Raw genomic sequence first — 13,640 nt, 5'->3', positions numbered from 1 at the left:
ATGCATGTGGAGGCAAGCGGACTGCAACAATTGCATCATTTCAGCGGTTTTCAGTTGTATGGTCGCGTTATTTGCAGGAAGTTTCTTCCCTCAAGCCGTTTAGTGACGTACCCAGGATCAAAGCTTTCCCCGTTATTGGGAATACCTGGAAATACTTCTCTTTCTTAGGTAAGAAACAGTATTTTGATTACTTATTTTTCTTGTTAAATACAGTGAAAATAATGGCTTCAACTACACTTATACATAGGTTCGGTGCACTAGTTATGAAATGCTAAAAACGGGAAATGCTTAAAAAATCTAAGACGTTCTTGCAGGGTAGTCGTTTCACTACTGGACTCGTGTTTTTGCGCAGAAAGACAGCACGGGAAGGAACGAATTTGCGAGAAATCAGGAACTAAAACTTAACTTTTTGTTAACATGCTACTTTCAATGCTCTTAACTGGGCTAGTTGGTGAACGAATTCAGGCATGGTGCTAGCGCACAAGGAGGACACACTGCGGGTAGGCGGACAGGACAAACGCTAGACTTGCAACTGAAATTTATTCCGGAAAAAACACACTTATACAATTTTTTTCTTTTTTTTTCTCTTTCCCTCCTCCTTGACATGCTGCGCTGGTGCCGCCTTCAGCTGCAGTCGCGTCAGAAGTGATAAAAGCAACTTAAAAACGCCACGTTTACAGAATGCACTGAAATGATTAAATTCGATAGATCTAAAATGAAAATGGGACGAAGAACGTCATGAATACGATACAAAAAAACCTTACAGAACCAAAATATAAACAGGAAATAAAACCGTTGTGGCGAAATAAATCTTCAAAAGGTAACGTGAAAGCTAAAACAGACATGTGTAAAGGTATCCCGAGTTGAAGTACACCGCGATAACCCAGCAACAATTAGATGAGACAGAAAAAACAACCATGAATTGATAAATAAAATACACCGCGAAAACACCGGCAACAAAATGAGCAGGAGTTCCAAGACAAAACAAAAACCACAATACCCTTGGCGCAACCCCAGGCACAATTCTTAGGACAGAGGAAAGAGTGATGGGAGAAAAAAATTGCCCGCCAGATAGTAACAAGGGCTACGACGAATAATCAACTACTGGTGAACGAAAAACCTTCAGAATTTTCATAATTCATAATTCAAAACCCTCATAAGCAACCATAGGAAAGATGAATACTAGGGAGAGTAGGAAAATCCTTGAGGCCCTCTGTATAAAACTGGCAGCAGATGAATGCGTGAGTAAGCCCTCTGTCGAGCTCAGTAACAAAGAATGGGAATATCTGGAAAGGTATGGTGGCTGTCAAAATTTTTGATGGCTGTTTGTTCACCAGTAGCTGATGATTCGTCATAGCCCTTGTTACTATCTGGCGGGCAATATTTTTCTCCCATCACTCTTTCCTCTGCCCTAAGACTTGTGCCTGGGGTTGCGCCAAGGGTATTGTGGTTCTTCTTTACTTGTGTTGGAACTGCTGCTCATTTTGGTGCCGGTGTTGTCGCGGTGTATTTTTTATCAATTCATGGTTGTTTTGTCTGTCTCATCTAATTGTTGCTGGGTTGTCGCGGTGTATTTTTTTTATGATTGTTTGGTCTGTTTCATCTAACTTCACCTCAGCATACCTTTACACATGTCCGTTTTAGCTTTCACGTTACCTTTTGAAGATTTCTTTCGCCCCAACGATTTTATTTCGTGTTTATATTTTGGTTCTGTAAGTTTTTTTTTTTTTTCGTGCCGTACCGTAGAACAAATTTCAGTTGCAAGTCTAGCGTTTGTCCTGTTCGCCTACCCGCAGTGTGTGTCCTCCATGTGCGCTAGCACCATGTCGGACATGCTACTTGTTTATGCTGTCCATCCTACTTATGCCAATAAGGGTTAGAACAATGTATTGGTTCTTGTTAGGAACTTGCGCGGCAGGTTAAGCGTTTGTTTTCTATCATACAATAAATAGCTTAGAACGTTGATGTTTTAGCGCATAATCGGCTTTACAATTTGCATTCATGTCTGCGAGTCAAGCTAAAACCGACAAAAACATGAAAAAAATTTTGACCACAATAGCCAAACTCTCCTTAGAACGCAAAAATTTTCGAGAGCACTGTGGAATTTACACTCCAAGCGAAAGCTTGAGTGTTACTGGTGTACACGGTGGATCACGTTTGCTCTCCTTACGAATAATGCCTAAATGCACCATCATTATTACCGCTTATGTCCTCATTTTTATGATCACAAATTGCAGTGTCATGCTCATTGCTACTATGATCCTCGTGGTATGTAAGGTGAATTATTATATTCGGTTTACAATCCCTGGCGTGGCGCAGTTGGTTAAAGCGCTCGGCTGGAGATCCGAGAGATGGAGGTTCGACTCCCAGTACAGATCAGATTTTTTAAATAAATAACTCCTAATTAATGACCAATTAATGTTATGATATCGTCACAACTAAATGTCTGAGTTGCGTCGATGATGTCATCAGTTTGATTGAACTAACTCCTTGTGACTAAATTTTCGAATTGTCGCCTAACCAGATACGACCTTCATATTATCTATATATTGACGAAATTATGCGGCAGAATCGTGGCTGACAGCATACGCCGTTGAAGGCTTTCATATTAGAACCCTTGCATGAGGAACTAGTGGAGCCAACCGGCAGATCCACCCGGTCGGTAAGAGTGAAATGCCCGTTTGACAACGCACAGAGAAGCCGCGCGTTTCGGGGCACTTATATAACCGGGCGGCGCAGGGGGAGAAAAGACAAATTTTGCGAATCCTTTTTCTGCATGGCCGTCCATTGTTAGTCTTTCCGAGGGTTTGCTTCAAGTAGAATACATGCCAGGGCGTCGGTGCATCACGACTAGCGCCATGAGTAACTCCATCAGTCGCTGAGGTGGTCTTGCCTTGGGAGCTCGATTTTATCTTTCCTTTCAATCTTCACTGTTCCGTCGGTCGTGTAAGCTCATCGGATGCCTAACCAACACCTTCTTTTAGAATGCGGACATGATTTGGAATGCCAGTCAGTGACAACAATGTTGCGAAGCTCTCACCTGCTCTGTGTTGACGGCGCGCATGAAAACTTTAAGATGTCTTGCATGTTGAGGATGCAGTCGTGAAAAATGAAGCTTTCATCAGTGAGGTGGCCATCTCAGCTTGACGATAAACAGGAGCCTATGAAAAGATGTCTTCTGAGGTTTCGCTTCCCGTAGAATTCGTGCCATGGCGTCGGTGCATCGCTGCTCGGGCCATGCGTAACTCCGTCAGTCGTTGATGTGCTCGTGCCTTGCGAGTTCGATTTTAGTTTTTCCTTCAAAGTTCGCTGTTCTGTCTGTCCTACAAGCTCATCGAATTTCTAGTCAAGAATTGCTTTAGAATGGTGGCTTCATTCGGAATGCCGGCATTCATCTCCAAGTTGCTAATACTTTATATGAAGAACCAGTAGATATAGATATTCAGCTTCGCTTTAACCAAGCCGTACAAGTGTAGTTGCGTTACCAAGGTGTGGTGTGTCCCGCTCAAGGTCAGAGGCCAAGGTTGATTCGGCACATTTTACGAATATGTGTACGAATTATTTCGCGAAGTGGTGAAATCTGACTGATAAACATTTTTTTGCTAGAGAGAAATCAACATTTTAGCTACTTTGCTCTCATTAAAAATCCTCTAAAATCTCCTATTCCTGTTTCGCATAACCCGGCAAGAGAAATTATGAGTTTTAATAGCAGGTTTTTCTTAGGATATAAAAATAATTATACGGGTAACTGTATGTGGAGCCTGCACACATCAACAAAAAGAAAAACGAAATTGCACACAGCAATGCCGATGCAACTGATACCATATCGTGCCAAAATGTACATGTTGATTCCAGTCCATTTACAGCGCAGAATTGTTCATTTGTTTTCGGAGACCAATACTGAAGATATACTGACACACAAGCTCCCAGAGATCACTATCTCGTAATGTTCAATTACTTATCTTCAACTTTCTACTATTGTACATGAAGAACAAGCGGACATAGATATAAAGCTTCGCTTTAACCAAGCCATACAAGTGTGGCTTCGTTACCAAGGCGTAGTGTATAGTACTCAAGGCCAAATGGCAAGGTCGGCTCTATTCCATGTTCTCCTATATTAAATGAGCTACACGAATTGCCACCAGCTGCCAAGACGGCCATGCGATGTGATCTCATGAAGGCATACAACGTGACAATAAATCAATAGCTGGTCAAAATCATCTTCCAAATGTAATCTACCAGAGATGTCACGTGATGTATGTCTTACGATGCTGGCACAACATTTTTTGCTGAATGCAAACAGTGTCGCTTCAAGCAACCAGCATTCACAACGAGGCGTATGTCGCGCAATGCTACAGTTTGGTTTTCATTAGACGAGGAGAGCACAACAGAAATAAGGTGGGACAAAATTAGACATGTGCCAAAGCATCGCGGAAGCAAACGCCCAGGCTGAGTGAGGTTAAACATCAAGATAAGAAATTTTAAAGTAACAGCACGAAAAGAGGTTCTGCAGAAAAAGCGGTATCGGCGTGGTCGGCGTTGGCGTTGTGACGAACAATCACGGGCGTGCACCTCACAAATTCTAGTTTACAGGTAACAGCCGGCAGTGATTACTTGTTGGGTGGGGTTACTGCATGAGAGCACCCGACACCACGGGCCTTCCAACTCGGGATTTTCTTTTAGATGGAAGGGAGGGGCGAGTATCAAACATTTCGGGACCTCTGCATTCCGACCGACACGCTATCCTGAAGTAAAGCAGGCGCAAAAATACGGGACATTATCAATGTTGGGTATATGTTGAGTGTCGTGGTAGCTTCTCCCTGTACCCATATGATCCAGTTTCATACAATATAATTATAGGCAGTCATCAAAAAGTTATTGTTCATGCCAGTTGCAAAATGCAGGTGCACTTTGCGTCAAAGTTATTGCGTAATACCCGAAAGAAGAGCTTAAATGTTGCCTTAATTCTTCTATTATGGCGAGAGCAGAGCTACGAATAAATAATTGAACCTCACATGGAAGGCTCCGAATTGCATTGTAAAGTGTACAGTGCTGACAATAATAAAGCTGCAGTGTTATCCTGAAGCCGCACCTCAGGGCCAGGGCCTTGAAGGTTCAACTAACGTCAACTCGGCTACATAGTTCAAACACGTGCGTAGCGCAAGCAGTTCGCGAACATGTGTTGTTAATTGCCGTCCTGCTTTCGCTGAAACTGGATTTGCGGTGGTTTACCTCGTAGAATGAGGTGGACGACTTCCACTGAGTGCAAGTCGCGAGGATGCACACCCTATGCCCTAGAAGCCGCGCAGCCGCGTACTGGCACAGCCGGATGTCGTCGGTAAAGGTTTGCATTGAAAAAAAAAAAGAGAAAAGACTTTAAAAATTAGGCTGTGGGCTGCATGGCAACACCCTTAGAGAGCCTCTATGATGTATGTCATGAGTCTTCGGCAAATGGACTAGAAGGGGAAAGAAAATAAGCTTTCTATGGGCTTTAAATCTTTCGTGAGTGCTATTAAATAATATAAAAGGGGATTTTATGGAAATTAATAAGTTTTTCAGGATAAACATACCAAGCCACGCGAGGAACTGCAGGAGAAGTTTTCGCCTCAGTCACCTATATTTCTACAAACACTGGAATTAGGTCAAAGCTTTCATTACACAGATTAAATGTACATCATGATTTGTTTTCTCTTATCACAGCGCACCGCAGCTAAGAGTGTGTGACAGAAACTTTTTCTTCCCTTTTATCCATTTATATTTGGGAAGTTATAGAAATATTCGCTGCAATGCGCGGATTTAACAGCAGGGATTGATCAAGGTTTAAAACCACGAAACTACTAAACTTTTCTCAAACTTGAGATATATTGCTAACCGGCTGCTAAGTGGACAATTGTTCCTAAGTCATAATTGTTTCGTCCATCGCAATGCGCTGCCAAAGCATGGCTGAAAAGCTGAAGAAAAGGAAATTGCGGGATCGGTGGCATGTGGCATGGAAACAGTGGTATTTCCTTGGTCTTGCAATGCATAATGCGAAGATGTTCCTGTTATGAAAAAAAATATATTCTCTGCGAAATACGGTAGGACCTCATACCTGTCTAGTGCCTAGCATTGTGCACTTATTCAGCGCTTCTTTTCTACCGCTAAACTAGACCATTTCCTTAATTTGTGACAGCAGCGATTCTGCCTTTCTCCAAAAATGTTTATTCGAATAAATAAATAGCATGACTTTAAATTCTCGAAGTTGATGGCACGTCATTTGTCTCTTTCAGGGTTGCACCGCAATTTCGATACAAACCGAGTTTCCTGGGATATGAATCGCCGATACGGACCTTTGGTGGCCGAGGAGCTTCCTGGGCGGAATGCTGTATTGCATGTATTCAGTGCCGACGACATTCGAACCCTTTACCAGGAGGAAAAACAAATGCCCTACCGCATGGGAATACATCCGTTCAAGATTTATCATACGAGCAAGCCGAAATACTTTGCCAATTGTGGCATCGTTAATGCGTAAGCCCGTAATCAAGAAACACATTTAGGACACGGATTTGAACACTGCGAATGAAAAACGGCGATGCGACTTATAACATAAAAAGCAATATTTACCTTAAAAGCCACGTTTGGCAGGTAGCGGCAAAGAGCTGTGAGTGTTAACATTGCTTAGATGCAGAATGGCGGCGGGTTCAAAGAACACAGTAAAGATAGTTTGTCACTATGGCTAATCTTCGTTTAACACCCTCTAATGTTACAACAAAAAAAAATTAGATTTCCTACTCAGGCTAGATGAATTCTTAAATCGTGAGTCAGTGCCATAATGTGAAACATTGCGGGAAACTTATCAAAACTCTATTAGGAAAGTGTTCACCTCTTTGTCGAGCACGAAAGCCAACCTTTCTCCTGACGGTTGTACCTTTGTGTTCGTGCTGTGCCATTTTTTGCTTGCCTTAATGTATCTATCAGTGATATAAGGACAGGGCGAGGATTCTTGAACATTATTTTTATTGCAGCACAGAGCTGGAATATTGTATGATGTTTTTGAACATTTTGTTGAGAGTCTTATAACTGTCTAAGGCGTTTTAATCAGTTGCTTGTCAAGCTTATCGTACGATCACAGAGCGTAGTTTCGGCTGCTTAAGAATCCACTAGTGCGTGCTCAGGAAAATTGTTTTAAGTAAATCCCGAATTATTTTAAGGTAATGTTGTGAAGTTGCCGAAGGAAATGATAACGTTATGCAAAAGGCGACTATTGCTTTTAGAGGTCATGCTCCGCGAGCACTGAGCAGGTACGACTGCCATACAAAACCTGCAGAGAGCGTTTCTAATATCAAAGCGCAAATACTACGACCGGCTCAATAGAATATTTGCGTTTATTGTGAATTGGTTATCTTACAACTGGGAAAATTTGGTCTAGTAATATTTTCAAATGAAAAATGCAATTGTCTACAATATGCAGTAAAAGATTACAGAAAAAAGACAAGCAAGGAACGTGGCGACGCGAAGGCTTGTGTCGTTCCGTTGTTCTGTTTGCAACTTCATTGCGCTTTTAATATCTGATCAGTAGTTCCGTTAACTCACAATAGCCTCTCTATATTTTCCAGGCACGCTCTGTTAACCCAGCAGCATTAAATGGCCCGTTCTGCAGAACACTAGGTGCCCTTATTACCAGCATCTTTTCCAAAGAAATATAAAGGGGACGAATGGCAAGTGACATGGCAGTGATCGGATTGGTCGGTAGTTTGTGGAACATCATGTGACCAATTGACACGGCCGAGCTGTCAGGTGCTGGTAGCGTAGGTCTGAGTGGTTACGTACCTCTCGGCTACGAAGAAGGCACATCAGCATGGTGGGGCTAAAGCAGGGCATCATATCTATGTCGGGTAATATTCCACGCAAATTTCCGCCTGTGATATGTATGAAAATAAATACACGCAAGACAAATGACTCAACAAAAAAGACTAACCAATAGGAAACATTTTGTAGATCCTCGTTCATGTATCCGCCGAGTGACTTTCTAATATTTATTCTATAACTTGTACTTCTATTCACACGCATGCATTCATTAGACTTCAGTATTAAGACAGTCATGTATGTGAAAGTCCGATGTTGATATATAGATATCTATAATGCCCCGACTTAGCCAAGCCTTATGAATGTACATACTTCCGTGGTCTAAGAGAAGGCTGTCTTACCGCACAAGGACCCTGAAAGGTTCGATTTCCATCCCACTCATCTAAAAGTAGAAACAGAAATTTCCGCTCCTGTCATGTCTTAAGGTCTCTTGAAGTTGCGAAAATCCGCCTTCGATTTCTGCGCTGGCAAATATGTCCCATGTTGATACCTACCTCCAGAGCCATTCCTGTGTGTTTTCACTCACAAGGCCGACGACGCAGAATTTTCTGCAGAGCGAGGCCTTTAACGTTATCTTTTTAACTAGTTCTTTGAAGCTTGTGTAAGTTATGATGTTCGTGTACACGAACGAGGACCCACATGAACAGAAGCACATTCTGGCCGTTTACGTTGTAGCATCATACGCCTGTAGGGTAAGCCTACTTGGGCACAAAATATGTTCTTACCTCTCACTCACTAGTGGTAAAAATCTGTGCTAAAACAATAATTCTATGATACCGCTGTTCACCTCGCCATCCTCATTCGCCTCCACGCTTTTGCAGACAAGGCGAAGAGTGGAAACAAATTCGTAATATGGGTCAACCGTGCACCCTCCGGTCTCCTGTCGTCGAGTCATATGCGGGGCGCATAGAACAGGCTACCGATGATGCACTGCAGCTGATCGCAAGCCGGAGAGACAAGAGAGGAGATGTCGCTGGCTGCGATGAAATCTTGGCGAGGTGGGCACTAGAAAGTGAGTCTTGTTTTGAGTCCCACAAAGCCCGATGAACTGCGTGGTTTCAATGTATAAAAATATTTCTTTATTCTTCCAACTGTGATTTTTTTTCTGTACACACCTAACTTTACACATGGTCTATTAAGTTTACTATGTTTCCTAATGAAAACAAGCTCAGCACGGCAAAGGATGCGACAAGTAACAAAACAAGTACTAGCGACTTTCTGACCAGCAAGTTTCAAAGCCATCCGTTTTGTTTTCCCAACGCTCAGTTTATCGTGACACTATAATCTTTTATGAATATTGGATTGACAGGAAGGATCGTTTTGATCACACCTCAGTTAATATGAAGATTGTATATGGTACATCCAACCAGCGACATTGAAGCCGACTTCCCTGGTTCATCACATTCTCTATAGCAATGCCAACGTATTTCCCCTTTGCTTCTTCCCGTTCGTAAGCCTACTTCAGCTATCAAAATGGCACTCCTCTATCACGCGCTTTCTATGAATAGACAAAAATATCTAAAGCAGCCGTGCATTATCAATTTAGACAGTTTTGCTAAGATCCCTACATTGCTTTCAATGCCAGCTGTGGTCAAAAAGAAAAACAAAAGGAAAAGGTGGTTTTCAACTGTCCCATGAACTTTTGAATATAGATGCCTGCTCTAAACAAGAGGTCTTGCTTACAATCAAATTGTATCCCCGTAGTGGCCTGCTGCAAATATTGAGTGATGTGTGCCTGTCGTGAAAATTCGTGGAAAGGAACTGCTGAATTATTTATTATTTCGAAATGGCTGTCAAAAGAATAATTTTTTTTTCGCCATTGAGAAAAGCGGATTTCTTCTTGAAAAAACTTTGCTTTGTGCGCGACCTGTATAGCCCAAGCTCTGGGTTTGGTCTTCATACGGTAGCACTCACTATTTTTAGCGCCAAAATAAAACATCTGAGTGTCATACGCAGATGTCTGCCTTAGTTGATTGGATGTCAGTGTGGAAGGTGAATTATTGTCGTCTCTGAAAGAAACGGTTAATCAAAATTTCATGTGTTATATTTGTGTGTGTGTGTGTGTGTGTGTGTGTGTGTGTGTGTGTGTGTGTGTGTGTGTGTGTGTGTGTGTGTGTGTGTGTGTGTGTGTGTGTGTGTGTGTGTGTGTGTTGTGTGTGTGTGTGTGTGTGTGTGTGTGTGTGTGTGTGTGTGTGTGTGTGTGTGTGTGTGTGTGTGTGTGTGTGTGTGTGTGTGTGTGTGTGTGTGTGTGTGTGTGTGTGTGTGTGTGTGTGTGTGTGTGTGTGTGTGTGTGTGTGTGTGTGTGTGTGTGTGTGTGTGTGTGTCGAGTATTGCCACATGAAATGAAATTACATGACGTTTCTATCTCGTGAAGCTCTAGAGTGTGTTATTCAATGCATTTCACGTTTATTTCCATAAAGACCCATTTTCAGTTACATTACATAAAGGGTAGGTGCAAAGTTTTGGATTCAAGTAAAAAGCAGCCATATGTTATGATGATGAAGATGATAGCAATAAATAGCTGCACACTCTACGCGAGAAATTCGCGGGAGAGGTTGGTGTTGCAATTTTATCGTGCAGACCACTCCAGCCCTCGGCGGTAGAGAGAAAAATGAAGCTGTGAAGATGATGGTTCGCGCACTTGGACGGCTGATTTGGAGTTTACGAAGTGCTCGGTGAGATATGACTGCCGATGGGATCCTGTAGTGCACAGTTCGTAGATGGCTGTAAAATTTTGTGAAATAATTGAAGACTGGTAATGCGGTGGCGCAGCTCGAGGCGGCTGTAATCCTGAAAGTGGCTATGTTGTGGCAGGATGAATGAATCATAATAGCTGCATGGCTCTGAAAACGTTCAATTGCATCGGTAAAATAGGCTTGTTGTGGGTGCAAAATCCGTCATGCATGTTTTAAATTTGATTTTAATGGTGCTTCGTATGCTAATAACTTGAACGTATGGGTGAATCACGAATATGATGTCTCAGAACACCAGGTGGTTTGTTAGCACAAGATATGATGTTAGCTGCGTGCCTTTTCTAGGACAGATGAACGCACAATGTTGTGCCATAATATTTGTGCGTTAGCACCGGTGGCACGGAAAATATGGACACAAGGGGGTTACAGCTGCTATGAAAAGAAAGTAAATCAGATTTTTTAGTCATTAAGCTCTGTTAGCCAAATTTTGCATCCATCATAATTTTTAGTAGTATGATTTTGGACGGGCTGCTGCAATTCAATTCCAAAGTTTTTTTTTACAATATATACCAGCATGCGGCTTATCACTATGACTGTAGCCATGGACCGATTCCGCACTGTTTGCTTCTTCATGCTCGTTGTTGCCAGATGCGGCCTTAACACTTTCATTGTAGTGCAAGATGCGCCTAGATGTATTCTACCACTCGCTTCTGTTCCTACAATGTTCCAGGTGTTGCTAGGCGCAATATGCGGCATTATCTGTATGTTTGCCCGCCGCCTTTATATTGAGCGTAGACGGGTGCGATGAACATTTGTAGATCAACTACCGCCGAGCACGCTAGTACCCCTGTTACACGGGCGTTTTCAGTGGCAGTTCAGTTGAGCTTCAGTTGCACGCCATAACGGCCGTTGGAATGGAACGGTGGTGGTTGCGCTCACTCTGCACTTTCTATGTTGATTTGGTTCACTTCGAGCTGGTTCGAGCTGGTTGAACAGCGCCGTCATCCTTCCGTATACATGGGTGCATTGTGTTTCTGCACTCGCAGTTTGGCAAGGTGATTCTGCCACAAGTTAATAAATGCATCAGTAACGCTGTCCAGCCAAAGCGTTTTTGCCCAGGATAGCTCGCGTGCATAGGAGACACGTTGCGGTTGGGGGCTGCCATCTTTCTTATTTGACTACGAAACAGACGAAAACGGTGTCCGAAAGGAGACTGGCGAGCTTGAGTAATGACGTCGTCGTAAAGAACTTCGCAGCCAACAGAATCGCGCAGCTTCTTGTTATGCCCGAAAATCTCAGCCACGAGATTCGTCAGGTGCTGCACGATAAGCCGACAACAGGGCGTCCTGGGTTTGTGCACACGTTGCACATGATACAAGAGAAATATTACTGGGCACGGTTTCCCGCAGATGGTGCTCATTATGTGAAAACGTGCCGTGAATGCCAGTGACTCCAGACATCCCGAACGAGACTTGTTAGACTACTCAGCCCAATACTGCCCCCGGTAAACCATTTTTACAATTCGGATAGACCTCCTTGGCCCTTCCACACTTCATCAGTGGGGGACATATGGATCATTGTGGAAATCGATTTCACGAACCGCTACACCCAGGCGAAAGCCCTGCCTAGCGGTACCGCAGCGGAAGTTGGTAAGTTTTTCGTCAAACGAATTCTCCTGAGACACGGCGCTCCTGAAGTTCTCATCACGGGCAGAGGAGCTGTATTTACAGCTGAGCTCACTCAGGCTACAACCTCAGTGGCTTGCGCTACACCCAAATGAGCCACTGCTGGACAACTGCTCACCTTCCTCAGACCAACGGACTTGCGGAGCGCCTCAACAACACAATCGCAGATATGATCGCCATGTACGTCGACGCCGAACAGAAGACCTGGGACGCCATCTTGTCGTGCGTGATCTTCGCCTATAACAAGGTTATCCAGGCTTCTGCAGGGCGACCCCGTTCTATCTTGTGTATGGCAGCAATCCAGCGACTATGCTTGATACAATGCTGCCGCACGTAACAGACGAGGAGAACCTGGACTTTGCCGAATACCTTCAGCGTGCAGAGGAAGCTCAACGACTTGCATGGCTGTCCATTAAAGAACAACTAACCGGCGCCCAACGATACAACTTGCGACGCCGCTACGCATGGTACAAGCCCGGAGATTAAGTATGGCCATGGACACCAATTCGCCGGCACAGACTAAGTGAAAGTTTTCGTCAATATTTTAGGCCTGAAAAAATCATTCGCCGTCTCGGACAACCGGACAATGACATCATTCCCGACGATACGACAGCATCACAAAGGCGACACGCACGCCCCAAAATTGAATACCTTTTACACCTGAAGCCATATTACACGCGTTAAAACAAATCCGTGTTTAAACATTTGTAATGTTTATGCGTAAGTTGCTTTGGTTTATGTTGGAACATCGAAGCTATGGGTTTTTAGGGGGTAGTGATGCCTCAACACATTTGAAGCTATTTTTGCTGTTTTTTTCAGCAGCCGCCGACATACGGCCTTATAACTCTGGTTTTGGAACGGCAATCAATTCTGCATTCCTTGTTTGTCCATGCTTGTTGTCGCGAGGCGCAGCTTTTTCAGTTTCTTTGTCGCGCAAGTTACGCCGAGATTTTTCTCGAAGATTCAGACCAGCCGCGTGTGTTTCTGCGCTGTTCCAACTACTGGTAGTCAGAGTCTGTGGCTTTATCTCGATGTTTCTTCACATCCTTCAAATTGAGCGCTTACGTGTGCGACACGTATTCGTAGATCGACGACCACCGAGCATGGGTGTTGCAGTTGCCGCTGCCCTTTCCTTAGTTCTTTTGCGACGCAAGACAGCCCAATAAAGAGTTCATTCCCCTGAAGATGAAGTCTCCTCATTTGTTGTCAACGGCATTGGCACAACCACGCGACAATATCGTGATACGTTTGAGCTGCATATGGCCCGTATGTCGTAGATAGATTGTACTGCGCTGTTAACTAGTTGTCTTGGTGGTGTACTTTGCCAGTGTAAACATGTTTATTTCCATCATGATGCGAGAAAAGGCCGATTCGATATCCAGTCATTGTCGATATAAGAAACATATATCCCCTGCCC

General features: G+C 43.5%; 1 protein-coding gene across 1 annotated transcript in view; it reads left to right on the top strand.

The window, feature by feature from the left end:
- The window catches only part of LOC146193520 (putative cytochrome P450 301a1, mitochondrial), a 122,880-nt gene continuing 109,240 nt past the window's right edge, over positions 1–13,640 (top strand). The window contains exons 1-4 of the mRNA XM_084600571.1: positions 1–12; positions 78–168; positions 6,270–6,507; positions 8,667–8,857. Of these exons, the coding sequence (XP_084456697.1) occupies positions 1–12; positions 78–168; positions 6,270–6,507; positions 8,667–8,857 (532 nt within the window). The remainder of the gene's footprint in view (positions 13–77; positions 169–6,269; positions 6,508–8,666; positions 8,858–13,640) is intronic.

Source organism: Amblyomma maculatum, chromosome 4 (genome assembly GCF_055883805.1).
Source record: "Amblyomma maculatum isolate TAMU_Amacu chromosome 4, ASM5588380v1, whole genome shotgun sequence".
Lineage (NCBI taxonomy): Eukaryota > Metazoa > Arthropoda > Arachnida > Ixodida > Ixodidae > Amblyomma > Amblyomma maculatum.
The sequence above is the reverse complement of the archived record's forward strand: the minus strand, read 5'-3'. Positions and strand labels throughout refer to the sequence as shown.